The sequence below is a fragment of the Coregonus lavaretus genome (genome assembly GCF_964263955.1).
Source record: "Coregonus lavaretus genome assembly, chromosome: 35".
In the NCBI taxonomy this organism is placed as follows: Eukaryota; Metazoa; Chordata; class Actinopteri; order Salmoniformes; family Salmonidae; genus Coregonus; species Coregonus lavaretus.
The window spans coordinates 6176466-6204436 of NC_140022.1; the positions used below are offsets into that span (position 1 = coordinate 6176466).

General features: G+C 50.0%; 1 protein-coding gene across 1 annotated transcript in view; it reads right to left on the reverse strand.

The window, feature by feature from the left end:
* Positions 1-2972: 2972 nt before the first annotated feature.
* Positions 2973-27971, reverse strand: part of bcor (BCL6 corepressor) — a 46752-nt gene continuing 21753 nt past the window's right edge. Inside the window, exons 8-14 of the mRNA XM_084152463.1 lie at positions 25336-25784; positions 22741-23034; positions 12161-12327; positions 11855-12000; positions 7400-7477; positions 5969-6122; positions 2973-4284 (exon numbers count right to left, since the gene is read on the reverse strand). Coding sequence (XP_084008589.1) covers positions 3975-4284; positions 5969-6122; positions 7400-7477; positions 11855-12000; positions 12161-12327; positions 22741-23034; positions 25336-25784 — 1598 coding nt within the window. The 3' untranslated portion in view covers positions 2973-3974. The remainder of the gene's footprint in view (positions 4285-5968; positions 6123-7399; positions 7478-11854; positions 12001-12160; positions 12328-22740; positions 23035-25335; positions 25785-27971) is intronic.

The window sequence follows — 27971 nt, forward strand, 5'->3', positions numbered from 1 at the left end:
ACTGTTATTACTACTACTACTACCACTACTACCGCCACTACCACTGTTACTACTACCACCACTAATGCTACCACTACTACTACTACTACTACCACTACTACCACCACTGCTGCTACCACTACCATTACTGCTGCTACCCCTACTACTGCTACTGTTAGTCCCACCATTGTTGTTATATGTGTACTTTGACAATGTAAGTAATATAACTTGCCATGTCAATAAAGTCCACTGAATTGAATTGAGTAAATGAAAGAGGGATGTAGAGGGGAAGACTGGTCCTGAATGCATTAAGGGGCTTGTGATGACTGACAGAGGTCAGAAGGTCACTGGGATTAGGGTAATGGTCCATTGATAATAACATTATTAGAAGGCTAGAATAGCGACGGAGCACAGAGCCTAGCGTGGCCTATTGATGGGCGTGACTGGTGCTAGGGTGGGTAGTAGGATGAGTCAGCACTAAGGCCTTCAGCCTTTCCTTAATTAAAAATACCTGTCAAATTAATTCAAATCAATCCAAATGACTACTGCCACCAACATATTTAATTAAGGTAGGCTTTTTAATCACAAACTGCCCCTGTTGAATCTGCATTGGCCTAGTCTTTGGAGACTTCAACAGGCACAGATCCTGAAGTTTCCTCACTTTTCTCTCCCCTCCCCCCTCCCCCCTCCTATCATCTCCCATCCCATTCTCTCCTCTCCTCTCCCCGTGTCTGTTAGGAGGAGCAGATGGTAGCTGTTACCTACCAGAGAGAGCAGCTCCGACACACGCAGCGATGTGTGTGTACGTAGCCATACGTAAAGCCTTCGGTCTCACACCTTAACCTACCCTCTGCGTCTGACAACGTGTGGAAGGGTGTGTGAATACCAATTGGTAAGTCATAAAGATTGTAGACTTCGAGGTCAATTTGTGTATTGGATATCATTCTATAGGTTAAGCCATGTATGGAATTAATGTCAGTTTAGTATCTGGCAGGTAAATCATGGAGATGCACACTAGGAGTGTGAGACAAGACGCCCCCCCCCCCCACTACACCTCAGAAGACCTCTCTCTCTGCTTCTCTCTCTCTTATAATATGCAGCCAAGGGCCCCTAGAGATGGCACTCTCCGATTTCCTTTGTAGAGCAGAATAATGTGATCCTTTCAGTGAGGCTCCCTCCCCCGCTTTAGTCTGAGATTGATTGCCAACACCTTACCCCCGCTTCATACTCCCTCTCTCTGTAGGCCTAGTGCTGCGGCAAAGCACTGCGTGGCGTCCTGAAACGCCTCCTGTGAATTTATTAGTTTCGAGGTTACTTAATCCACCTGAAAGTTTTTTTCCCCTCTTCCTGCCCAAACTAGAAATCTGCGTGTCACCACTACAAGCGCTTTACGCACACAGCCTGCACCTCCCCCTTGACAGGCACATGAATACTGTATATATGCCTACGTGCGAGAATGTGCGCGCACGTCTTTATGACAGCAGTAAAAATGTGATGCAGAGAGCGTGCATGTCCCCCTCCCTCCGCCTCCCAACAGATGCGCCTTCGCACTGCCGCCAATGCTTCCTTTATCGCTCTCCCCCTCGCTCCGCGCTCCAGAGCCTCCAATGTCACAGCTAATAGATACGCGGGGGATTAGCCCGCGTGCTAGCGCCAATCTGATGACGGGAAGGAAATAATTACCCCACTAATGTAATTTATAGTTTTTTAATTAAGTAGCCTACACACATTTAACCCCCAAAAAGACCCGGAGTGGGAAAATCTAGTCAAACCTCGCTAATTGGAGTGGCAGAAGAGAAAACGTTACCGGTTTGCTTAATTGATAATGATAGCCTAAATCAAAATGATTATTTATAATATTGATGTCTGATTTTGGATATAGGCGCTAGCCTACATTTCAAATACGCCTATTTTATCGGACCATGCTAGCACACGGGCTATACATAGGCTAGTCATTATTTTTGGAAATCAAATATGAAGGGAAAAAAGTGTGTTGCCTAGGGGTTGCTTTCATGTTCTTATACTTCGGACATAACACACCGGAGGTAAATCAACAAGACCTACAAGCGTCAGAGCAAAGGTTTATTTTTGATGTATTGGAGCTAGAAAAGGATAACAGATTAAACAACATGCATCTGGCGCAAACAGGCTTTCCTGCGGTCAGTGCCATAACCAGGCGCTGCTATGCAGCGGTAGATTGTGTCAACTTGTTGACGGTGTTTGTTGTTCTGCCTGGCTTTGTAAAACATTGATCTGGATATTATGCGAACACAAACCAGGAGATATGACTAGCAGCACACCACACAGAGATAATTCATCTTCCGCTATTTCAAGGCAACAACCACCACATGGAATAATAAGGTAGGTCCTATTTCCCCCCACATTCTGACAGAATGTTCTACTTAACTACAGAGGACTGTGTGTGAAGGGAAGGGCGCAATAAAAATGTAAGTGTTTGGGATCCTGGGACAAGGGTTAGCCTAATTTTGACTCGAGCCAAACTATTCCTGCACGCAACACGACGCATGTTCTTCCTCTTCCTATTTATAAAACAAGATCAACCAAGGATGGAAAGTCTAGTGCCCTGAGAGCGGAGTGGAGCGCGAGAGAGCCAGCGTGGCACGTTAAAACCAGGATTCAACACACACAAACAAACCACCAAGATGACTGCAAGAGAAAACAGTGAAAGCTGTTTGGGAGCACTGTATTTCTAGACTAGATTATCCAAAAATGGGGAGGTAGGTTATTCATAGTGGCAAATGTGAATAAAGTATTTTTCAGACCTTATAAATAGGCTTGACAAGCTGTGTTTTTCCATAGTCCTGGTTGGGAGATTCCAAGAACAAGGCAGGAATAAGCAGGAAATCTGGAATTCTACAACCAGAACTTCTGGAAAACCTGGACATTTTGGGAAAGTTACCAGAATTTTACAAACCTAAAAATGGAAATGATTAAGATGAATAAAATACGATAAAGGTTCACTTTTATTGCCATTTATTTAAAGGAACTTTTTTGTAAAATATAAATACAAATAATAGTGTATTTAATTACAAAGTTTAAACACTTACATTGCCAAAACAAAAAGTTAATCAAACACCCCAGTCAGAAAAACAGTTACTGAAATGGTCATCTTATTTACAAGTTCAAGCATGAATCTCACTCTTCAATTGACGTGACATGTAGTATCTTACATTAATATTTTACAAAAAACCCACATCAAATATCTTAATTCCTCATCGTCATAAATACGAGACAAATAAAGCTAGGTTTTTAGACACAATGTCGAAAATAAAATCCCAAAATCTTTGGGATGAGCCATGAGTGCTAAAATGTTTGTCACAGTTTACCTCTATATCTATGAACCACCTGACAAAGTCAGATGGGTCGGTAATGCTCAAATCAAGTGCACTGCCATGATCCAAAGTCAAACAATAACCTTTACCTCAGAGGTCCACATTCAACTCACATTGCTCCTGACCTGTTCACTAGCCTAGTCCCTGCACATCAACCCAAGCAGTGGCAAAACCGACAACCTGACCAAAACATGACAACCAATGCAGCAGATATACAGTATGGATATACATTTATATGTATATATATATATAACAAATCAAATCAGCTGTTAATGTATACATATACATATATTTATTTAAAAAATTCAGTCCTTTGCGTGGCGCTGGGTCCGTTTCCTCTTTGAAGGGATATTGTCCAGTGTTCTAATGTCCAGTCCTCACAGGGCATGGGAACGTACACTAGATACACATGGAGTATGTGTGTGTTGGCTACGTCCCAATACTCTCTCCTTCCTCCCAAAGTGTGCACATGTTCACTTCCCTTCACCGATTTGAAAGGAAATGACTGGTATAAGAAATATGGTGGAAAACTACCACTAGCCAAATATCTGCACCAGATTTGTGGGAACTAGTGAAGGAGTGTCCACTTCAGGTAGAGAGTAGATCTTATTGGGACTCACCCTCGGTGTGTGTATCTCAGGGTCACGAGCGGGCCTTAGCTTTGGCCCGGGCCACTTTGGGCTCCCATCGGCTGTCCAAACACTCTAGCGAGGAGCCGAGCAGCGCGGCCAGCTCCGAGCTGGTCTCAACCAGGTCCAGCAGCTCCTTACTGTCGGGGAGGAAGGCGGCGAGCTCGTCGGGGCACGAGAAGAGCTGCGACAGGGATGCCTGCTTGTAGAACTCCGCCTCGGCGATGGTTGCTACCTCCAGGTGGGCAAAGGCTGCCCTGAAAGCCCTGGAGGACATTCTGAGTCTTTTCAGGACATCTGATAGGAGCAGCCAGTTTCTGGGACTGAGGGGGGGAAGAGAGAGAAGGAGAGGGGGAGAGAGAGAGGGGGAACGGGTTAGCACAGCTCTACACTTGTGATGTGAGACCGGTGGCTCCAGCTTTTCAACACTTGCTGTAATTATGGGCTGTAGCACCGTGGTTGGGGTTTTCAACATCTGTCACACACGTATAAACACAAAGGCTTTTCTGGGGGGCGCTCTGTGAATTCAGTTGGTGTGTGAATAATCCTTATGTGAGAATGGATGTGTGTAACCACCCCCCCCCCCCCCTCCTCCACACACACACACACACACACACACACACACGGTAGGGTAGGTGACGAACAACATGCGCTGTTCAATCGATAGCACTTGAAATGGTTAGATGTGTAGCGTTGCGGCTGGGGAGCAGCTGAATGGGGAGAGGAGTGGAAAAGCAAGTGCTGCCGAGGGCCTCCGTGTGTGTGTGTGTTTGTGAGCGCAGGCCGGCCTCACAGCCCAGGAGATCCATTAATACTGCATCAGCCAGAAGAGCAGAGCGAGCCGAGAGAGACAAGAGGAGAGAGGGAACGAGAGCAGAGAGAGAGAGAGAAAGAGTGGGGGAGGGGAGCTCCGCTGAGAGATAGAGAGAGAGAGCGGAGCCGAGCGGTGCTCAGACTGAAGATTACACAGAACAGTGCGCTGCAGCCAAGACAGAGAGAATGAGAGAGAGGGGAGGAAGAGAGAGAGGGGAGGAAGAGAGAGAGGGGAGGAAGAGAGGGTGTGTGACGAGGCCAGGAGGAAAACGGTGTGGGAGGCAATTAGCGCTGTCTGCATTCACATACGTCTCTAGCTAACGGCAGTCCGCCGTGCTGCGTAGCTTCAATCTCCATCTTCCCCTCTATATTTCTCTCTACCATCCCTCAATCAATCCTCCCCTCTTTCTCCACCATCATCAATCCTCCCCTCTCTTTCTCCACCATCATTATATCAATCCTCCCCTCTCTTTCTCCACCATCATCAACCCTCCCCTCTCTTTCTCCACCATCATTATATCAATCCTTCCCTCTCTTTCTCTACCATCCCTCTATCAATCCTCCCATCGTTCTCTCTAACAATCCCACTCCTCCTGTCTCTCCCCACCCTCTCTGTTCCTCTCCATCTCTCTCTCTCTCTCTCTCTCTCTCTCTCTCTCTCTAACCCCCTCATTTTTCTTCTTCCTCATATCAGAGCAACCCACAGTATTAAAGAGCTCTGCTTCTACTAGTCTCCCTCCCTTAACATAAATAATTTCCTCCTGTGGCGAGCCCCCCGGCTAATGACCCCCCCTCCCCCTCCTCCCTGTCGGTGTGACTAATGACCCCTTCCTCCTCTCCTCCCTCCCCCAGGTCGGTGTGACTAATGACTTTATCGATACCCTGGTCATAATGATCTCTCCTCTCGTCTGCTTAATAACACACTGGAACGGGGGAAAGGAGGGACGGATGGTGGGATGGAACCCAACATGCAGTGAAGTGTAAGGGACTGGTGAGAACAACAACACTATCATAATGTGGCTGGGCTGGGCTTGGTAACGGTGACAATACTGTTGTAATGTAATGGGTGGTCACAGGTGGATGGACTAAAGCTAATTATTTTGCTTACTGCAGGACAGAAACTTATTAAAAACTATAGTCGGAACTGAAAGGAAAAATTGTATTTCTGGGGCTCATAACGACACACACACTTACCCCTGTGAGAGGGAGACCTGAATGTTGTAGCAGGGGAGGAGGGGTCGGTCAGAGAACTCAAACTCAAATCCCTGCCTGGTGTCCTCCTCCTCCTCCTCTCCTGGTCCTGGGGGGTTAGCCAGGATGTCATAGGCTGCTGGGTCCTCACCTGACTCTGCAACACACACACACAAACACGGTTAGAACACTATTCTGGAGCGATGAAGACACACAAACACGGTTAGAACACTATTCTGGAGCGATGAAGACACACAAACACGGTTAGAACACTATTCTGGAGCGATGACCAAACACACGGTTAGAACATTATTTTGGAGTGATGACCAAACACACGGTTAGAACATTATTTTGGAGTGATGACCAAATACACGGTTAGAACATTATTGTAGTGATGAGTGAACACACACACTGTTACAACACTTGTCTGCATCAATGGAGATGACTGGAGAGCACTACACACATCTTAAAAAACTCAATGAGGTGTGCACATACAAACATTCCAAATGATATGCACATGTCTGTCTGTCTACACCTGCACCCCCCCGAACACACACAGCCAGGGTTGAGCTGGAGATAAATGCCTGTGGCAGATAAGGTCAGCCTCGTCAAACAGACAGTCAGAGCATTGTGCTGCTGGTTGTACTCCCTTCTCTCTCCCTCCAGTGATCGCATGAAGCAGCCAGGTGTTGCCTTGGGGTGCCTAGCTCCACTCAGCCCACCGAACCGACCGCAGGGTGTGTGTGTGTGTGTGTGTGTGTGTGTGTGTGTATCAGTGTGTTGAATAATGCAGGTGTGGCGCGATCCTAGCAGCCATCCCCCCCCACTCCATCCACTGCTGCCTTCACAGGACTAGGGATGGTATTAGCATGGACAGAGGGAGTGGGAGTGAAGGAGAAAAGGTTAGAGGGAGGAGAGAAGAGAGTTGGCTTTCCTAACAGCTGGAGTGGGGCCCATTCTGCAGTAGCCCCCCCCTCCCCCCCCTCCCCCCCCTCTCTCTCTCTCCGCTCAAACCTCCACAGCATCACTAGTTAAAACCGGTGACCTTGCTGCATGGCATTGAGATCCACGTATCTCAGTTGGTTGGAGAAAAGGTTGCGAGTTCGATTTCCACATGGGCCATCAATATTGATCGTATGCAATACGTGAGCCACTTGTGGTTTGGAGATCGGAGGGGAGGCAGGCAGGAGGGGAGGTGGCATGAAAGTGTAGCTCGCTCCGTAGCTGGGAGCGAAAATCTATCAGAGACAAGACACTGTTCTTTTTCTTATTTGGTCCTCTCCTGGATCAACGCTCGTCTACTCCCAGAAGACTCCCACAGAGATTTACCTGAGGGTCTTTCTCTCTCTTCTTCCTGTTCCTCCTCCCTCTCTTCTCCTGTCTCCTGTGTGTGTGTGTGTGTGTGTGTGTGTGTGTGTGTGTGTTTGTACTCACCACACACGGCGCTGCCATAAAACTCCCAGTAGATGCCTTCGTCATGGTCTTCACGCCCCTTCAGGTCAGAAAAATACTCTAGAGAGAGAGAGATGGAGACACGTTACGCTATAAACAGGGACAGAGAGCGAGAGAGAGAGAGAGAGAGCGAGAGAGAGACATGTTACAGCTATAAACAGGGACAGAGGAGAGAGATGCATCTTGTTGTAGAAGAGACGTCTGGCTCTGTATTGGCGAGACAGACACAGTGATGAAAAGAAAAGAAAAAACGGAGGATAGAGAAAGCTGCTGCTGCAGACGAGAGGAAAAGAGGACATGTAACCCTTCCCCCGGCCCCCACCCTCCCTGTTCCCTCTGACACACACAGCCTCACCGTGGAACAGGCGGAGCGCGGCAGTGTGTGAGTGCAGGCAGACATGCATCTCTAATCAGATTCCACTCGGGAGCCTTCAAAGCCACTAGAGAGCCATGCACGCGCACGCTCACACACACACACACACACACACACACACACACACACACACACACACACACTTAAAACCACTGGGTGTTCATTCCACAGAGTGTTCATTTAAAAACGGCTCCGGCTGGTTGGACAGCAGGTCACTATGTTTTGCATTCTCTGTGTGTGTATGTTTATGTATGTGTTTGTGTGTGTGTGTGTGTTTGTGCTTGCGCACAGGGAGCCGGTGTGGGAGCGGGGGCAGCTGTGCGGTAGCTTGGCGTTGGGTGGGTAGTGTTGAGATGCCAGAGGCAGTAAGGGAGTGTTATGCCAGCTACAGCCATTCAGGGATTCAGCAGTTAAGCCTCATTAAAAACTCCACGGAGCGAGAGAGAAAGAGAGAGAGGTAGAGAGAGAAAGAGAGGTACTCGGGAGATGGAGAAAGGAGAGAGAGAGAGATGGAGGGAGAGAAAGGAGAGGGAAAGTTAGAAAGTGTGTTGTCTGTGTTGTGCTAGCTACTGATTAGAGAGCTCCCAGGGGGAGGGAACAGATTGGGGGAGGGAGTGGAAATCAGACTGGCAGACAGCACATCCAGACAAACCTGCTGATTTACCACGCCCCCCCTCTCTCTCCCTCTCCCTCCCTCCTCCACACTCCCTCTCTCTACCTCCTCCACGCTCCCTCTCCCTTCCTCCTCCACACTCCCTCTCCCTTCCTCCTCCACGCTCCCTCTCCCTCCCTCCTCCACACTCCCTCTCTCTACCTCCTCCACGCTCCCTCTCCCTTCCTCCTCCACACTCCCTCTCCCTCCCTCCTCCACACTCCCTCTCTCTACCTCCTCCACGCTCCCTCTCCCTTCCTCCTCCACACTCCCTCTCTCTACCTCCTCCACGCTCCCTCTCTCTACCTCCTCCACGCTCCCTCTCTCTACCTCCTCCACACTCCCTCTCCCTTCCTCCTCCACGCTCCCTCTCCCTCCCTCCTCCACACTCCCTCTCTCTACCTCCTCCACGCTCCCTCTCCCTTCCTCCTCCACGCTCCCTCTCTCTACCTCCTCCACGCTCCCTCTCCCTTCCTCCTCCACGCTCCCTCTCTCTACCTCCTCCACACTCCCTCTCCCTTCCTCCTCCACGCTCGTTCGCTCTCCCTCTCTCTACCTCCTCTCGCTCAATCTTTCATTCTCTTTCTTGCTCCTTCACGCTTGCTCAGTCTCGTTCCAGGTCTCTCTGTCACACTCCCCCCCACCCCCCCCCCCCTCTAGCTTTCATTCTCTCTCCCGTCTCTCACTCTCTAGCCCTTCACGCTCCCTCCATCTGTCTTTTAGTCGTACTCTCTCTCTATTTCACACTCACTGTCTCTAGCTTCCTTGCACTTGCCGTGTCTTTCACTCGCTCCGTCTCTCTCTCTCTAACGTGGTCTTACACAAAGCCTGAGAGTAGAGACGGGGAGAGGAAGGGAACGAGGGGACGGAAGGAAGGATGAATCAAGAGGAACGCTCCGGCTCAAGCCTGGGGGCCATTTTACCTCAACACCCCCTCTTCTCTCCCTCCATCCATCATCCCAGCTCAGCCTGCAGCAAATTAGATATGTGGTAATACTAGGTAATACTAGGGGAAATACTGGTCACTTAACCCAAACAGCAACAGCAATGAGATCATTAATATTACACTGCAACGCCACTGAGTGTGTTCATATTTTAGTGCTGGCTTGTTGTATAGACGCACCTCTGCAGTGTGTGTGTGTGTGTGTGTGTGTGTGTGTCAGCAGGGTATAGCTGAGCACTGCGCTCCCCATAGCTCTTAATGACAGGCTGGCTCTGTGGCCGTGCTGCTCTGTGGCCGTGCTGGAGTTTGCGGGGGAAGCAGCCGTTTTAAATGCTAAGTGGGAAGTGGTGATTAGGGGAGGAGAGCGGAGGGAGAGAGGGAGCGAGGGAGAGCGGAGAGGAGAAGAAAAGAGAGGAGAGGTGCTGGGCTCTGATTGCTACCCCCGTCCACCCCTCCTCTCCCCCGGCTCTCTGCTCTCCCTGGGTAATGTGGGTCACGATGTTGCAGCACTCAGCGCTCAGGGCAGTGTGTGTGTGTGTGTCTCTCTACCGACACACACCCCCGATGTGTTATATCACCACCCATACTTCCAGCTCCACACACAGACACGGAAACACACTGCTATTTCAGCTGTCGTCTCGTTAATCTGACATTTCCACGGCGTTCGGGAACGAGGGATCTACCTTCGCAAATAAACAACAGGATTAGGGAACAAAGTCCCAGAGAATCCCTGTAGAAGGCCTAGAGGCCAGGGAGGGAGGGAGGGTGGGCGGGAGAGAGGGAGGGAGGGCGGGAGAGAGGGAGGGAGGGCGGGAGAGAGGGGAGAGGATAGGGAGGGAGGGACTCAGGGTTCTGGGGTGCTCCTAGTGGGCAGGTTTATGTAAAATAGTATCAACTCATCAACACTTGAGGATTAGTGAGTGGAGCGAGGCAGAGGGGGCTGGAGCTGTAGCAGCACTGTGGGCCACCGTGGATTTCAACTGAAGGGGGAAATGGAAATTCACTTTCCTCTTTCTAATCCCCCCTTTTGCCTAAATGGATTGGATTTGTTGTGCGTTTTCTCACCCTCTCTCTGGGAAGCACAGATCAGGTTAGGGGAGTGGACTGAACTAGGCACCGTTTGGCAATCGCTGCTGGAGTGTGTGTAAGAGAATGAAAGTGTGTGTCTATGTGTGAGAGAGTGATAGTGTGTGTGTGTGTGTGTGTGTGTGGGTGCCAGAGCAGGGCTGATTAATAAAGCCCTGAAATAGCCGGGGAGGAGGAGAACGGACAGAGAGAGGAAGAGGGAGAGCGGTAGGGAAGCTAGCTCACTGCGGTGCTCTCAAGCACTCAATGGAACACTGTCCTCTACTTCCCCTTGGAATATCTCCTCACCATCCATTTAAACTGTGTGGTGCCTGTGTGTGTGTGTGTGTGTGTGTGTAGTGAGTTCCCTGTCCTGGCCCCATATCCAGTCAACCAAATCAGCTTGGCTCTATTGCAGACTCTCTCCCCTTGCTCCAGCCAAATGCTCCGCCACGCCCTGCATCCGAGTACCCCCCCCAACGATTTCTAGAGGTTTGGGCCAGAGCCAGAACACACGTGGGTAAAGCGGCGTTTTTTGAAAGTTCGTCATTAGCTTTGATACACCAATTGGTTTAGCGATGATCCAACCGCTGATGACTTTGTTTACTTGGTACAACATCCCTCATTTTGACGTCACCGCCAACGACCTCCCTGACGGCAGTCTCAGACTGTAGTATGTAGGGAACATAGAGCAGCGGAAAAATGCAGTTTCAGTCGTCAGGCAATCTCTCCCCCATCACTGCACCGCTTACAGGGGCCAATCTCTCCCCCATCACTGCACCGCTTACAGGGGCCAATCTCTCTCCCATCACTGCACCGCTTACAGGGGCCAATCTCTCTCCCCCATCACTGCACCGCTTACAGGGGCCAATCTCTCCCCCATCACTGCACCGCTTACAGGGGCCAATCTCTCCCCCATCACTGCACCGCTTACAGGGGCCAATCTCTCTCCCCCATCACTGCACCGCTTACAGGGGCCAATCTCTCCCCCATCACTGCACCGCTTACAGGGGCCAATCTCTCCCCCATCACTGCACCGCTTACAGGGGCCAATCTCTCCCCCATCACTGCACCGCTTACAGGGGCCAATCTCTCTCCCCCATCACTGCACCGCTTACAGGGGCCAATCTCTCCCCCATCACTGCACCGCTTACAGGGGCCAATCTCTCCCCCATCACTGCACCGCTTACAGGGGCCAGCCCTTAGTAAACACACACACACACACAAATTCCAAATCTGCTTTAACCAGAGCCGATTTTCCCGGCGCCGCCAGAGGACGACCCCCTCTACAGCTGTTGCTAAGTAACCTGTTAGTGGGGTAACGAGAGGTGACTCCCGAGGATGATACTGTGTCCCCCACAGAGGAACACAAACACACACTCTCTCTCTCTAAAGCGGTCTCACCAGAGAGGAATCCCTCCATGCCGTGGGAGTGTGTCATGCGGAGGAGGCTGCGGCCAGAGTAAGTAGCCAGGGTGGGGTCAGCTCCGTAGGACAGTAGCAGACGGACCACCTCCAGATGGTCATTCTCCACCGCGTCATGGAGGGGCCTGGGGATGGAGAGAGACACGGCACACACACACACATTATGGAAGGTCATTGTCCATATGTCTGGCCTGCGCCTATATGTCTGGCCTGCGCCTGTATGTCTGGCCTGCGCCTGTATGTCTGTATGTCTGGCCTGCGCCATGCTTAAGTGTGTGTGTCTACCTGGTGCCGTCCTGGGCGCTACAGTTGACGTCGGCGCCGTGCTCCAGCAGGTGCTGAGTGATGGCAAGCCAGCCACGTGCACACGCTTCGTGCAGCGCACAGTAGCCCGCATTGTCACGGTGATTGACGTCACACACCCTGTTCTCCAGGCAGTACAGCACTACATCCTAGATAGACCAGAGACAGAGGGGTTAGGGTCTCCACCTCCTACACAGACAGGGGACAGAGGTGTTAGGGTCTCCACAGACAGAGACAGAGGGGTTAGGGTCTCCACCTCCTACACAGACAAGGGACAGAGGTGTTAGGGTCTCCACAGACAGAGACAGAGGGGTTAGGGTCTCCACCTCCTACACAGACAGGGGACAGAGGTGTTAGGGTCTCCACAGACAGAGACAGAGGGGTTAGGGTCTCCACCTCCTACACAGACAGGGGACAGAGGTGTTAGGGTCTCCACAGACAGAGACAGAGGGGTTAGGGTCTCCACCTCCTACACAGACAGGGGACAGAGGGGTTTAGAGAAGGTCATAGGGCTCCGAATGGAATGCGGTGCTTTAGTCCACATCTTCCAGTTCCATTAAAAATGCCATTCAATTCAATGAAGCTTAAAAGAAACATAGGTACACATTGACAAAGGTGAAATTCATCAATAGCCGCAGGAAGTTTTGAAAAGTTGATTTAGATCAAATTGACAACACATTTGAATGAGAACACGCTCTTGGGTTAGGCCATTAGTCTATTTCTAAGGTCCAATTGAAACCCTAGACCCTGTGGTATTTCTCAGTATTCCAAGTATGTACTACACTATCTGTATCAAACTGACTCAACCCTGCCTTGCCCCTCTTAGCCAGTCCTTCTAATATCAGAAGATGGTGTCAAAGAGAGATAGAACTGGAACTGGTCCAGAGAACTGGATCTATGCGGTTCCCATTTCTCCTCCCTCATCCTCTCAACCAGGGCAGTGGAAGGTAAGCCATTACAGGAGCCTCCGCTCTGATTCCCATCTCTATGCAAATGCTGTGGAGTGGCCGCCGAGCCTTTCATTTTTCAATAAGTCTTATCAAACGGCTGCCTGGGCAGCTCAAAATAGCCCAGTCAATCTGTCCCTCCTGAACGGTCCCATACATTTTCTACCAACATCTGGGTAATGGATTTGGATGGCTGTGTGTGATGGCTCAGGCTGGCCAGTTATGGACCATATCCACAATGGCTGCTCGGTTGCTCTTAAAAACCTGGGATTCTGAGCCACTGGAGAGTATGTTTGAGCCGGAATGCCTCCTAGCATGGAGATCCTTTAACCCAACAGCAGGGAAGCAGGGGCCATTAAATTGTTTCCCCCCACCCAACTCCAGTCAGTAAAGGGGATTAAACAAAATTGAATTCATGTTTGGAATTGGAAAACTGCCAATTATTTTTCCATTAAGGAGGGATTCAATTTCAATTCACTTACAATTTCACTAGACCCTGTAGAGATAGTTAGGATTCTAATTCTGTGCCCGACCTTAAGGGGATCCTTCGTGATTTTGGCAATGAGGCCCTTTATCTACTTCCCCAGTCTCAGATGAACTCGTGGATACCATTTGTATGTTTGAGTCCAGTATGAAGGAAGTTAGAGGTAGACCCTTCCAGTCGATGCGCTAACTCTAGTTAGCAATTACAGTAGCGCTAGTTAGCAACTTCCTTCAAACCGCATGCAGAGACATCAAAATGGTATCCACGAGTTCATCTGACTCCTGGGAAACATGAGTCACAGTAGCAATGAATTAGAATGAATTGTAATTCTATAGACAGTTGTGGAAAGTTTGCCGACTCCAAGGCCTGACCAAAGCAAGGTGACTATGGCTAACACAATGAGAATGAATGTGTAGACCTTCTAAAAAGTCCTCCATAACAGAAATGTATAGTCCTGTAGTATATTGTTAATGATAGAATCCAGTCAGAATGAGAAGAGCAGAACAAGGCAAATGAAGCATCAAGTCAACAGCAGTCTCTCTTCAGTCATTGTGATGGAGCTCCAGTGTCTGTGTGCTCATTTACCTGTCAGTCAGACAGCGCTGCGTGGCGCGGCTAGCATCGTTAACAAACCACACACACCCTTCCAGTCAGCCCAGTGCGACTAGCATCAAACCACACACACCCTTCCAGTCAGCCCAGTGCGACTAGCATCACAAACCACACACACCCTTCCAGTCAGCCCAGTGCGACTAGCATCACAAACCACACACACCCTTCCAGTCAGCCCAGTGCGACTAGCATCACAAACCACACACACCCTTCCAGTCAGCCCAGTGCGACTAGCATCACAAACCACACACACCCTTCCAGTCAGCCCAGTGCGACTAGCATCACAAACCACACACACCCTTCCAGTCAGCCCAGTGCGACTAGCATCACAAACCACACACACCCTTCCAGTCAGCCCAGTGCGACTAGCATCACAAACCACACACACCCTTCCAGTCAGCCCAGTGCGACTAGCATCACAAACCACACACACCCTTCCAGTCAGCCCAGTGCGACTAGCATCACAAACCACACACACCCTTCCAGTCAGCCCAGTGCGACTAGCATCACAAACCACACACACCCTTCCAGTCAGCCCAGTGCGACTAGCATCACAAACCACACACACCCTTCCAGTCAGCCCAGTGCGACTAGCATCACAAACCACACACACCCTTCCAGTCAGCCCAGTGCGACTAGCATCACAAACCACACACACCCTTCCAGTCAGCCCAGTGCGACTAGCATCACAAACCACACACACCCTTCCAGTCAGCCCAGTGCGACTAGCATCACAAACCACACACACCCTTCCAGTCAGCCCAGTGCGACTAGCATCACAAACCACACACACCCTTCCAGTCAGCCCAGTGCGACTAGCATCACAAACCACACACACCCTTCCAGTCAGCCCAGTGCGACTAGCATCACAAACCACACACACCCTTCCAGTCAGCCCAGTGCGACTAGCATCAAACCACACAAACACACACAATCCCAGACAAACAGATGGAACCAGGGTAGCGAAGCGTGGAAAGAGAGAAAGGTCCAGAGAAAGAGAGCGAGAAAGATAGAGTCTAGCTGCAGCGCTCCACACAGAGAGCAGAGACAGACATTAGCATTCAGCTAGCGTAGCGCTGCTTTGACGCGCCCTCCCTCCCGACCCGTTTTCATGGAATCCATTCATAGCTCCACACAGCCGTGCTGCGAGCTGCGCAAACACACACACACACACACAGTGTCTGTATCTTTGGATACAGCGTGGTCGTGTGGCTGCCGTGGCAACAAATGAGTCCAACTCCTGCTACCGCCAGCGCTGCGGCAACTTAACAAGCACTAAACAGCGAGGGCTGGCATTGGGGTTGGCATGCCTGGTGGACAACAAAATAGACCATAACACAGTACACAGTGTTGAAACGACCAGCAGCCCCCCCCCCCCCCCAAAAGGGCTCTTCTCCAAAAAATAGCTCACCAACAGTGCTCAAACATAGGCCGTACGGTCCCTCTCCACTCAAAACACACTACTACAACACTTCAGTGCTGAAAGCTAACGGTGTCCCCTGCCTGGTTGCTCAAAAGCTGCTTTATAGTTGCTTACTGTTGTGTGGCAACTCTTAGTCTACTACTGTGGTAACTCCTAGTCTACTACTGTGGTGTGGTAACTACTAGTCTACTACTGTGGTGTGGTAACTACTAGTCCTCTACTGTGGTGTGGTAACTACTAGTCTAACACTGTGGTAACTACTAGTCTAACACTGTGGTAACTACTAGTCTAACACTGTGGTAACTACTAGTCTAACACTGTGGTAACTACTAGTCTAACACTGTGGTAACTACTAGTCTAACACTGTGGTAACTACTAGTCTAACACTGTGGTAACTACTAGTCTACTACTGTGGTGTGGTAACTACTAGTCTAACACTGTGGTAACTACTAGTCTATCACTGTGGTAACTACTAGTCTATCACTGTGGTAACTACTAGTCTACTACTGTGGTAACTACTAGTCTATCACTGTGGTAACTACTAGTCTATCACTGTGGTAACTCCTAGTCTACTACTGTGGTAACTACTAGTCTACTACTGTGGTAACTACTAGTCTAACACTGTGGTAACTACTAGTCTATCACTGTGGTAACTACTAGTCTAACACTGTGGTAACTCCTAGTCTACTACTGTGGTAACTACTAGTCTAACACTGTGGTAACTCCTAGTCTACTACTGTGGTGTGGTAACTACTAGTCTGCTACTGTGGTAACTACTAGTCTGCTACTGTGGTAACTACTAGTCTGCTACTGTGGTAACTCCTAGTCTACTACTGTGGTGTGGTAACTACTAGTCTGCTACTGTGGTAACTACTAGTCTAACACTGTGGTAACTACTAGTCTACTAATGTGGTGTGGTAACTACTAGTCTGCTACTGTGGTAACTACTAGTCTAACACTGTGGTAACTACTAATCTGCTACTGTGGTAACTACTTGTCTGCTACTGTGGTAACTACTAGTCTGCTACTGTGGTAACTACTAGTCTACTACTGTGGTAACTACTAGTCTGCTACTGTGGTAACTACTAGTCTGCTACTGTGGTAACTACTAGTCTAACACTGTGGTAACTACTAGTCTAACACTGTGGTAACTACTAGTCTAACACTGTGGTAACTACTAGTCTGCTACTGTGGTAACTACTAGTCTGCTACTGTGGTAACTACTAGTCTAACACTGGGGTAACTCCTAGTCTACCACTGTGGTAACTACTAGTCTAACACTGTGGTAACTACTAGTCTAACACTGTGGTAACTACTAGTCTACTACTGTGGTGTGGTAACTACTAGTCTGCTACTGTGGTAACTACTAGTCTAACACTGTGGTAACTCCTAGTCTGCTACTGTGGTAGCTACTAGTCTGCTACTGTGGTAACTACTAGTCTGCTACTGTGGTAACTACTAGTCTACTACTGTGGTAACTCCTAGTCTGCTACTGTGGTAACTACTAGTCTGCTACTGTGGTAACTACTAGTATACTACTGTGGTAACTCCTAGTCTGCTACTGTGGTAACTACTAGTCTGCTACTGTGGTAACTACTAGTCTGCTACTGTGGTAACTACTAGTCTGCTACTGTGGTAACTACTAGTCTGCTACTGTGGTAACTACTAGTCTGCTACTGTGGTAACTACTAGTCTGCTACTGTGGTAACTACTAGTCTGCTACTGTGGTAACTACTAGTCTGCTACTGTGGTAACTACTAGTCTGCTACTGTGGTAACTACTAGTCTGCTACTGTGGTAACTAAAAAAAAAAAAAAACGACTAGTCTGCTACTGTGGTAACTACTAGTCTGCTACTGTGGTAACTACTAGTCTGCTACTGTGGTAACTACTAGTCTGCTACTGTGGTAACTACTAGTCTGCTACTGTGGTAACTACTAGTCTGCTACTGTGGTAACTACTAGTCTGCTACTGTGGTAACTACTAGTCTGCTACTGTGGTAACTACTAGTCTGCTACTGTGGTAACTACTAGTCTACTACTGTGGTAACTACTAGTCTACTACTGTGGTAACTACTAGTCTGCTACTGTGGTAACTACTAGTCTAACACTGTGGTAACTACTAGTCTGCTACTGTGGTAACTACTAGTCTGCTACTGTGGTAACTACTAGTCTACTACTGTGGTGTGGTAACTACTAGTCTGCTACTGTGGTAACTACTAGTCTGCTACTGTGGTAACTACTAGTCTGCTACTGTGGTAACTACTAGTCTGCTACTGTGGTAACTACTAGTCTGCTACTGTGGTAACTACTAGTCTACTACTGTGGTGTGGTAACTACTAGTCTGCTACTGTGGTAACTACTAGTCTACTACTGTGGTGTGGTAACTACTAGTCTGCTACTGTGGTAACTACTAGTCTACTACTATGGTGTGGTAACTCCTAGTCGTACTTCTACTCTGAACATGTGTACATGGTACATGTCCACATATTAAAAGCACAGTGGGTTGTAGTGAGCTGTGGAGGTCTGTGTTTCCCAGACCGCTGGTCGGTCGGTGGAGCTAAGCGGGGCATTAAACACACGATAAAGCACAGCTTTAATGGCCACCAGAGGAGAGGAGCGCAGTGGAGAGCACACGGTTGTTGATTTCTTTCCCACCGCAGTAAAACACCCACCGCCCTCTCTCCTTTCATAGGTCGTCTTTAATCTCTTCCTCCTCAGGGCGGATGGCTTTCCAGCTCCCTCCCCCTGGACCCCCCCACAGACTGTTAACCCTCTAGCTACTTCATCACCCAGAGAACACATCAACCACACACTACCTACCTCTCTCACAAACCCACACATACGGTATCATCGACAAGTCTCACAAAGAAGTGTTAGAATTGAAATGCATATGGAGATTACAGCGAGGAGAGCGAGAGAGCGATTCCAACCGTGAGAATGCTGAAGCCTCGCTTCTCATCTCCTAACACTTGACAGACTGGGACACACACGCTACACAGGCATTGTGTCCATGTTTCACTGTGTCCTAAGCATTATCTAGTCCGGCACCATTTAGATAATCAGGAAGTGAAAAACAACAGCGTGGTTCAGAGCTCTCTGACGGTGGTTCTAATTTTACCCTCCATTCACCCCCAGACAAAGACTAGGAGACCACACCGCGTATTACTATGGAGAGAAAAGAACAGAGGAGCGGAGAGAAGAGGAGAGGAGAGGAGGAAAAAAAGAGGAAAGAGGGGAGCGTGAAAAAGGCCGGGGCGCGCTAAGTGGAGTTTTAATTGAGCGGGCGTGATCTCTCATTTCTCTCGCTTTTCTCTCGTACTCATTCAGCCAGTGAGTGGGAGTACAGCGTTGAAGGGGGAGAGTGCTGGGAGGGAGAGGGAGGGAGGGAGAGGGAGGAGACAGGGGTGTCGAGAGAGCAGTGGGGGGCCTGGGGATATGGAGAGGGTGTGTGTGTGTGTGTGTGTGTGTGTGTGCGCGCTGGGGATGTGTCTGAACGGCTGTGCCTCTGAGGTCTGGCAGACAGACAAGAGAGGAGGGGGGATATGAGCTGCGATAAGACCCTACAGCACTCTCACATAAGGGCCTGTGTGTGTGTGTGTGTGTGTGTGTGTGTGTGTGTGTGTGTGTGTGTGTGTGTGTGTGTGTGTGTGTGTGTGTGTGTGTGTGTGTGTGTGTGTGTGTGTGTGTGTGTGTTTGCGCTCTCTGAGAGAGAGCGCGAGCGGGTGAAAGAGATAGCGTGAGCATGCATTTTTAGAGGGCAGAGCTATATGTGTTTGTTAGCCTTTATGAGTGCTTGAATTGAATGTGCTGCACGTGTGTGTTTTTAAAGGTCACTCCTGCGAATTCTTGAGGAAGTAAAACCTCCAGTGTTTTTTATGGCAAGCATGTGTGCTGACAATCACTTACTTTGGACACGTAAGCATGCAAATGAGTACAATTAGGTGTGCCCATCCCAGTCTCTGTGTGTGTCTGTCTGTGTTATTAGTTCTGGCAGGTACAGGACAAAGCGTTGTCTCATTTTCAATCCAGCCTCATTAACATATCCCATTGACACCCTCGGCACGGCAGGATTGTGACGCGAGAGAGAGAGAGAGAGAGAGAGAGAGAGAGAGAGAGAGAGAGAGAGAGAAACGACTCATGTCGCGACACGCATCGAAAGACTAAAGGATTATGAAATATGCAGGAAGTGAGTGTGTGTGTGTGTGTGTGTGTGTATGCAAGGCAAAGGGCTTGGCTGCAAGCGTGACAGCCGGTAGGAACCATACAGGGCTGTGTGTGTGTGTTGAGTGGAGACACTGTGTCGAGTGTGGCGCTGCTAGCTGGTCAGTGACAAGCGAGTGACAACACAAAGACAGGAGGGCCAGTCTCAGCACTTTGCACTTTCTACCCTTCCCTCACCTCCTTCCCTCACCTCCTTCCCTCACCTCCTTCCCTCCATGAACATTGACCTCACATGACAGAAGAAAGCAACATGGTGGAATCTTATAGCTTACTTTAATGGCAAACAAAGCCACAAAATATGTAGAACTTCCGATATTCACTATTTAACAAACACATACAATTAATCTGAATAAATAACACACAGCCAAATAGCTAAATATAATCTTAATATTATTAGTGGTGAAATGATAGCTGCTCTCTCCCAGTTCTAATAATGAATAGATGCTGTGATCAGACAGACTATGGAAATCACTGCATAACCAATGTCAACCGTTTCAGCAGATAAAAACAACAGTGGCGTCTCTTGCAACCACAGTAAGAAACACAAACCAACGCCATGTCTCACCACTGATACTCATTCCACTCACACACTGCACTCCAAAACCACACGCAAATACACGACTCACTGTAGATGTATACACACACACACACACACACTCTCCAACCGGGAATTGAGATTTTGCACTGAAGCCAGAGTGATATTCCACATTTGAATGTGAATGTGCATGCGTGTGTTGTGTGTTGGTGTGTGTGTGTTGCGAGTGTGTGCTGTGAGTGTGTGTGTGTGTGTGTGTGTGCTGTGAGTGTGTGCGTTGTGTGTGTGTGTGCGTGTATGTGCGTGTGTAATTAAAGGTAGTCCTAAGGCTAAGTGATACAAGTGTGAAGAATGCGGGAGAGATCGATCCCAACGGAGCCTCCCAGCTTTGCACACCGACTGGAATTTGTTTTGGAGGGGCTGAGAAATGAAAGCAGGCGGGCAGGCGGCAAGCCCAGCGTGTGGAGTGGAGGGGGAGGAGGAAGTGGGGGAGGAGAGGGAGGGAGGGAGCGGCGCGTTGAAAGGCCTGGCCTCGCAGCCCTGTCATATTTCACAGTCTTCCTCTCTCTCTTCCATTCTCTACAGTGCTCACTCTGTCTGCTGCGATGTGCTCTCGCTCCCCACCCTCTCTCTCCGTGCTGTGCGAAAGAGAGAAAGAGAGCTAGAGATATATAGAGAGAGAGCTAGAGAGAGCTAGAGAGAGAGCTAGATATATATATATATATAGAGAGAGAGATAGAGAGAGAGAGCTAGAGAGAGAGAGAGAGAGAGATATAGAGAGAGAGAGTGCGGGCGGCCTCAGGGAGCTGCTTGTGGCTTATCACACGCAGGCAGTTAGAAAAGCGCTTCCTGTCGGGGTCCCGCTGAAGGAGGGAGGGAGCCAGGGAGAGAGAGAGGAAGCAACGGAGGGAGAGACAGAGGGAGGAAGCGAGGGAGGGAGGGAGAGACGGCGGGAGGGAAGGAAAAAACCCTGAAGGCTAGAAAAACAAGATGCCGTTGGGTTTACACTCAAACACAGCAGCCATGTCTAGCGGTGCCGAGCGGGGAATGAGGGAGGGAGAGAGGCCTCAGGGGCGGACAGGGCTAGCGGAGGAGAAGAGGAACAAGGGAAGGAGGGAGGGAGAGAGGAAGAGGAGAGCGGACGCTACAGGATTAAATCTGCCCTCCCCTCCTCCTCCTCCTCCTCCTCCTCCTCCTCACGTATAAATCAAAGAGCTCCGTCTGGAGCGCATGCCTCGCTGCCTCCAGCACACACACTATCGAGTACACACACACACACACTCAAAACGCTGGCCACAGACGCTGGTCTACTAAAACCAACCCTACCTTTGATCTACAGGGAAACCATTTCTCCCACCTCACACACCTCCAAACCGTTTTATCTTCCCAGGGGGACATTTCATAGAACACACTACCAATTCTCTCCAACCCCAACTCCATCTGTCCTGCTGTCCACCTCAGGTAAAGACCACATTCAATTTGAGACGCTCTCTCACCCTTCCTCTAACCCCCCAGCTCATCCCATCTCCCCTCGTCTCAAAAGGCTGTCTGCAGTCTGCAGTCTCCTTTAAAAGTACAATGTTTTGCATCGGAGGGTAAGAAGAGGGGGAGGGAGAGGACGAATCATGCGTTCCAAACAGCATTAACGGTTGGTTTTCCTGCGCGCGGTGCCAGTCCTTTCAGACAGCCCTGCTGGAACTAATCCACAGGCTCATTAATCTGGGGGGACAAATTAGTAATGGACGGCCTTAGTCCCAATATTCTTAGTATTCCCAGGGTTTAGACCAGGAAAGGGGATAGGAGGAATTTTTAGGGATCCCAAAAAAGTATGTAGTTTTGGGAAACCGGGATGGATGTGGTAGGAAAGGGTTAAGAGCTACTGGAGACTGGAGAGACAGAGAGAAGAGCTGTACTCCAGCAAGTCTGTGTGTGTGTGTGAGGGAAAGCAGTGTGTGTGTGTGTGCTAGCTAGGCGACTGCTCCGAGCTCTGTGCCTGGTGGAGGGCTCTAACATGTGGCCTCCCGTCTCTTAGAGAAGTAATGAGATGTGAATGATGTGGGTGGGGGGGGGGACGACACACACCCCCAACACTCAGAGGCGCAGAGAGAGAGAAAACGAGAGAACTAGCAGACATAAGCTGAACGAGATGGAGAGAATGAACGACAGAACAACCCAGGAGAGAGAGCGACAGAAGAACCAACCAACACACACTACCACCACACACTACCACCCCACACAACCCTTCAAACCAACACACACTACCACCCCACACAACCCTTCAAACCAACACACACTACCACCCCACACAACCCTTCCACATATGGTATCAGATCATCTTACCTCGTATCCTAGACGGGAAGCCCTCTGGAGCAGGGTCTCTCCTGCGTTCTTGTTGACGATGAGCCTGCGGGCCTCAGGAGGCATGGGTCGGCTGGCAGGGGTACTGGTGGGCACCGGGGGGGTGGAGGGGGTTGGCGTGCGGGCCTGGGTCTCTGTAGGGCTGGGCAGGGGGCTGAGCTCGGGGGCCGGGGTGAGAGGGGGGGCGGGGGAGGAGGGTTTGAGGGGGGAGGAGTGGGAGTAATCCGACAGGGAGGAAGACCTCCTCTGCTTCTCGCTGCAGCGCTTTTCGTTGACCTGGTGTGTGTGGTGGGGGGGAGGGGGAGAGAGGGAGAACGTATTAAGAGTCTGGATGACAGATATTCCACAGAAATCTTCTGACACTCACATACTGAGACAACGCTATCCTCTCTCCATTCTGTGTGTGTGTATGTGTGGCTCGACACACCTGACACATGGCCGTGGAGTGGGGGAACAACAGAACAGAGAGCGGAGGAGAGGAGAGAGAGGTTATCAGAGAGCTTTCCCTCTTTCAGCCTCCTCCTCCCTCGGCTTTTATTATCTGAGCTGCCCTCCTCTCCATCCCTCCCTGTCCTCTCTGCGGAGGTGATGGTTTATGCCGTCCTCCCCTCCCCTCCCCCCTTCCTTTCCCTCTTCTCCTCCTCCTTTCTTCTCTCCCTCTACGGAGATTAGGGTCGCTGGTCTAGTCTAGGGTGAAGTGCTAATTATTCCCGACCACAGGTTGTGTGTGTGTGTGTGTGTGTGTGTGTGTGCGCGCGTTTGTGTGTGTGTGTACTGGCTGCACGGTGGCGGGGCTAATAAATGTCAGCTCTTCTCCTGGGGCCCCGGCCGTGGCCTCGCAAAGTCATTTATAACCATGAGCACACGCTTGTCACCAAGAGAGAGAGGGAGGGAGAGAGGGGAAGGGAGAGATGGAGTGATGGAGGAGGAGGGGGAGGGGGAAGCGAGAGCGTGACTTGACTGCCCACCGCCTGAAATGCCCCAGGACACACACGCGCACACAATTGTTACTCCAAATGTTAAGCGCCTAACAAAAAGCATATTTTCTCACACACTACCTTTCTAACGCTGTTATAAGTTAGGCAAAGGCAGCCATTATAGCAACACACTGCGGTTACAAATTCTACTAATATATCTTCTTCACACATTCCTGATGGTTGGCTATCCAGTTAATATCAATAGTTGATGGTTGGCTATCCAGTTAATATCAATAGTTGATGGTTGGCTATCCAGTTAATATCAATAGTTGATGGTTGGCTATCCAGTTAATATCAATAGTTGATGGTTGGCTATCCAGTTAATATCAATAGTAGATGGTTGGCTATCCAGTTAATGGTTGACACATCTAGATTGTTACCCTGAGTGTGACAATGTTTTATGTAAATATTACTTACATGTATGAAATTATAAAATGCAATATTTAAAAATGGGATCTGAAAAAAACCCTCCATATTTAGGCTATGCGTTTCTGATTTGACACATTTTAAAAGACACGTGAAATTAATGCGACGCTTCTAAAAGGAAAGCAACATGAAAGACGTTACGATGCTTTCATGACATAGATAAGCACATTGTGTGTGTGTGTGTGTGTGTGTTTGGACACATCTGTCAGCGACGGCGCTCGCAGCAGTCAGCGAACGGCAAACAGGATACAGACGCGGCGTCTGCCCCAGAGAGATCTGTGTGTGTGTGTGTGTGTGTGTGTGTGAATACCGGAGCAGGGGGGAGGAAGGAGGAAAGAGGAGGAGTTAGAGAAATAGGGGAAAGGGAGTGGAGAGTTCATGCGAAGCGCGAGGCTCGGGGAGGGGGGCTGTGTGTGTGTATGTGGTGTGATTCTGCAGGGGCCGTGCTGACAGCTGCCTCGCTGGGTAATTCCTCAGGGCTGGACGGACAGACACGCCATCACACACACACACACACACACACACACAGAGTAACAGCACACCACAACACCTGCAATATAGTCAGTATCGTGATGTGATCTACATAGCCAGAGACAAGGCTCTCACAGACATGACAGACACCAGCCGAGGCCCATTACTGCACCCTAGGGTTGGTGTGTTTTGTGGAGAATGTACTTCCGTCACACAGGCCAGACCTCTAGAGCACACTCCCCCTCTTTCCCTTTTTCTCTCTCCCTCACTCACTCCTTCCATCCCTCCTCCTCTTCCAGTCTGGGGAGGATTGTGTTCCGAGCAGGGGGAGTTCACAGCAGTGACACACACACACACACACACACACACGGTGACCCCAAGCACACCTCCCTCTGAGCTTTCCCAGTGAGCTCCAATAAGCCCCATAATTGTAATAATCAACATTGTTGTGATTTGAAGCATATTCAAGGAGCTCTGCCCAGGGGGTTTCAGCCCATGGGAACACACTGTGGAACACAGAGGACTCGCTCTCTCACACAGAGAGAGGATGACAGAAAAACACAGAGAGAGAGAGAGAGCGAGCGAGAGGGTGTGTTTCCGCAAGAGCGTGTGCACAAAAGCATGAAAAGGAGTGTGTGTGTGTTCCACTCACCTTGTTCTCTCTCTCCTCCCCCAGCTCTTCATTCCCCAGCCCCAGCCCCACCCTCTCCCCCAGCTCTTCATTCCCCAGCCCCAGCCCCACCCTCTCCCCCAGCTCTTCATTCCCCAGCCCCAGCCTCTCCCTCTCCCTCTGGCTGGTGTGTTTAGTCTTGCACTGCCGCTTGCCCTTGGGCTTGTCCTGGTCGCCGTGCCGACGGAGTCTGGGGGCCACCAGGTCCCCCGTTTGGTTGGGGTCATGGTCGGGGTGAGGGCCGGGGTGGGGGGGTCCCAGCCCCAGAGCACTGGTCCTGCGGTGTTCCTTTAGCCTCTGTCTCTTGTCTGACAGCCGTGGGGGGGTGGGGGGGACGTGGGGGTGTGCCGGGGCCAGGGAGTGAAAGGGGGTGAGGGCGGGGGTGGTGGTCTGGAGGGGTGGTCTTCTGACAGGGGTGTTGGACGGGGTCCGGGAGAGGCGGTCCAGATGCGCTGGGGTCAGAGGAACAGACGGTAGCACCACTAGACAGAGGGAGGGAGAGAGAGAGGTTAGCTGATCCATTCCCAACAAACAGAACCATCTCCCACAGAGAAAATACAACCAGCTGAATTTAACAAAGATCAGCGTTACACTACAAATACTACATATCCCCTGGAACTACCGGAAGTGCAGGCTTTTGTTCCAGCCCAGCACCAACACACCTGGTGGACCTGATAAGACAGAAAGAATGGACTATTGTTTGTTTCAAGGCCATGTGCGACAGCCAACACCATAAAAAGAAGTCTCTGTTCTTTCCCCAGTCTCTCTTCTTTCTAGGATGAAAACAAAACAAGCATGGATGTAGACTTTCCTCCAAGGTCTCGTTAGGGAATGTGATGGGACAGAGAGGGCTGGGGCTGAATGCTAGAGTGATGTTCTCACGAAGACGTCCGTGGTATCTGGGGATTCTGATCTAGAGGGGGTTATGGGATACAGGAGGGAAATATGAAATATGACAGATTGACAAAGAGAGGGAGAACGGAGAGAGAGAGATCGGGTCGGCAAGAGACGGAGAGTGAGAAAGCGAGGGGGAGGGGGAGGGAGAGGGAGAAGGAGCAGAACAAAGAGAGAGGGAGTGTAGGAGAGAGAGCGAGGGAGAGAAAACACAAGGGACTGGGGGGGGGGGGGGGGTGCAGAGAGGAAAAAGCGAGAGGAGGGTGTGTGTCAGCTGTTTTCCATTGCGTGCTCCAACAGCGGCTTGAAACATACAAGATGACAAACCCTGGGTGCAGCTGCAATACACAGCGCACACACTCACCAACACACACACACACACACACACACACACACACACACTCACTCACCAACACACACACACACACACTCACTCACCAACACACACACACACACCAACACACACACGTGGTGAAGAGAAAGGGAGGCGGTTTCAGAGAGCCAGTGGGGAGTTTTACCTCGTCCATCTGGTAAATGATTTATTGTTCTGGGCGGGAGGCTCACTGCAAATGGCCTTCCTCCTCCTCCTCCTCCTCATCTCTCCTCCTCCGAGGATATCCAGAGGTGAGAGGCCGATCCACCACACACACAAAGGTGTGCCTGTCACACACACACTGGTTTTCACACTATCCTGGTCACACACACACTGGTTCTCCCACTATCCTGGTCACACACACACTGGTTTTCACACTATCCTGGTCACACACACACTGGTTCTCACACTATCCTGGTCACACACACACTGGTTCTCACACTATCCTGGTCACACATACACTGGTTCTCACACTATCCTGGTCACACACACACTGGTTCTCACACTATCCTGGTCACACACACACTGGTTCTCACACTATCCTGGTCACACACACACTGGTTCTCACACTATCCTGGTCACACACACACTGGTTCTCACACTATCCTGGTCACACACACACTGGTTCTCACACTATCCTGGTCACACACACACTGGTTCTCACACTATCCTGGTCACACACACACTGGTTCTCACACTATCCTGGTCACACACACACTGGTTCTCACACTATCCTGGTCACACACACACTGGTTCTCACACTATCCTGGTCACACACACACTGGTTTTCACACTATCCTGGTCACACACACACTGGTTCTCACACTATCCTGGTCACACACCACAGCTCTTTCCTAAGTACTAGTACATGGAGGACGGGCTAAATGGAGGACGGGCTAAATGGAGGACGGGCTAAATGGAGGACGGGCTAAATGGTGTGAAAAAAATGACGTGTTCTATATTGTGTGTGTGTGTGTCTCAAGAACTCTAAGGACAGACTGGGTACCATGACAACAATTGGCACATGTTCTGCTTACCACCAACCAATTCCTATCTGCAGAGAACAAATACACACGTACGTGTGTGTGTGTGTGTGTGTATGTGTGTGTGTGTGTGTGTGTGTGTGTGTGTGTGTATGTGTGCCAATCTGTCTCGCAGTATGGAGGAGGATCCCCATCATCCCCTAGCTACCTCTGATCCCCCCTCCCCCCTAGGGAACAGTCCCCAGAGGGGTGTAGTGTACCAAAGCACATGGTGTGTGTAAACCACTTCCCTTCTCCTATAAGGTCTAATTAACACCCTGTACTGTTGTGTTTCCTCTAGGGCAGGGGTATTCAACTCTTACCCTACGAGCTCCAGAGCCTGATGGTTTTCTGTTATACCTGATCATTCATTACACCCA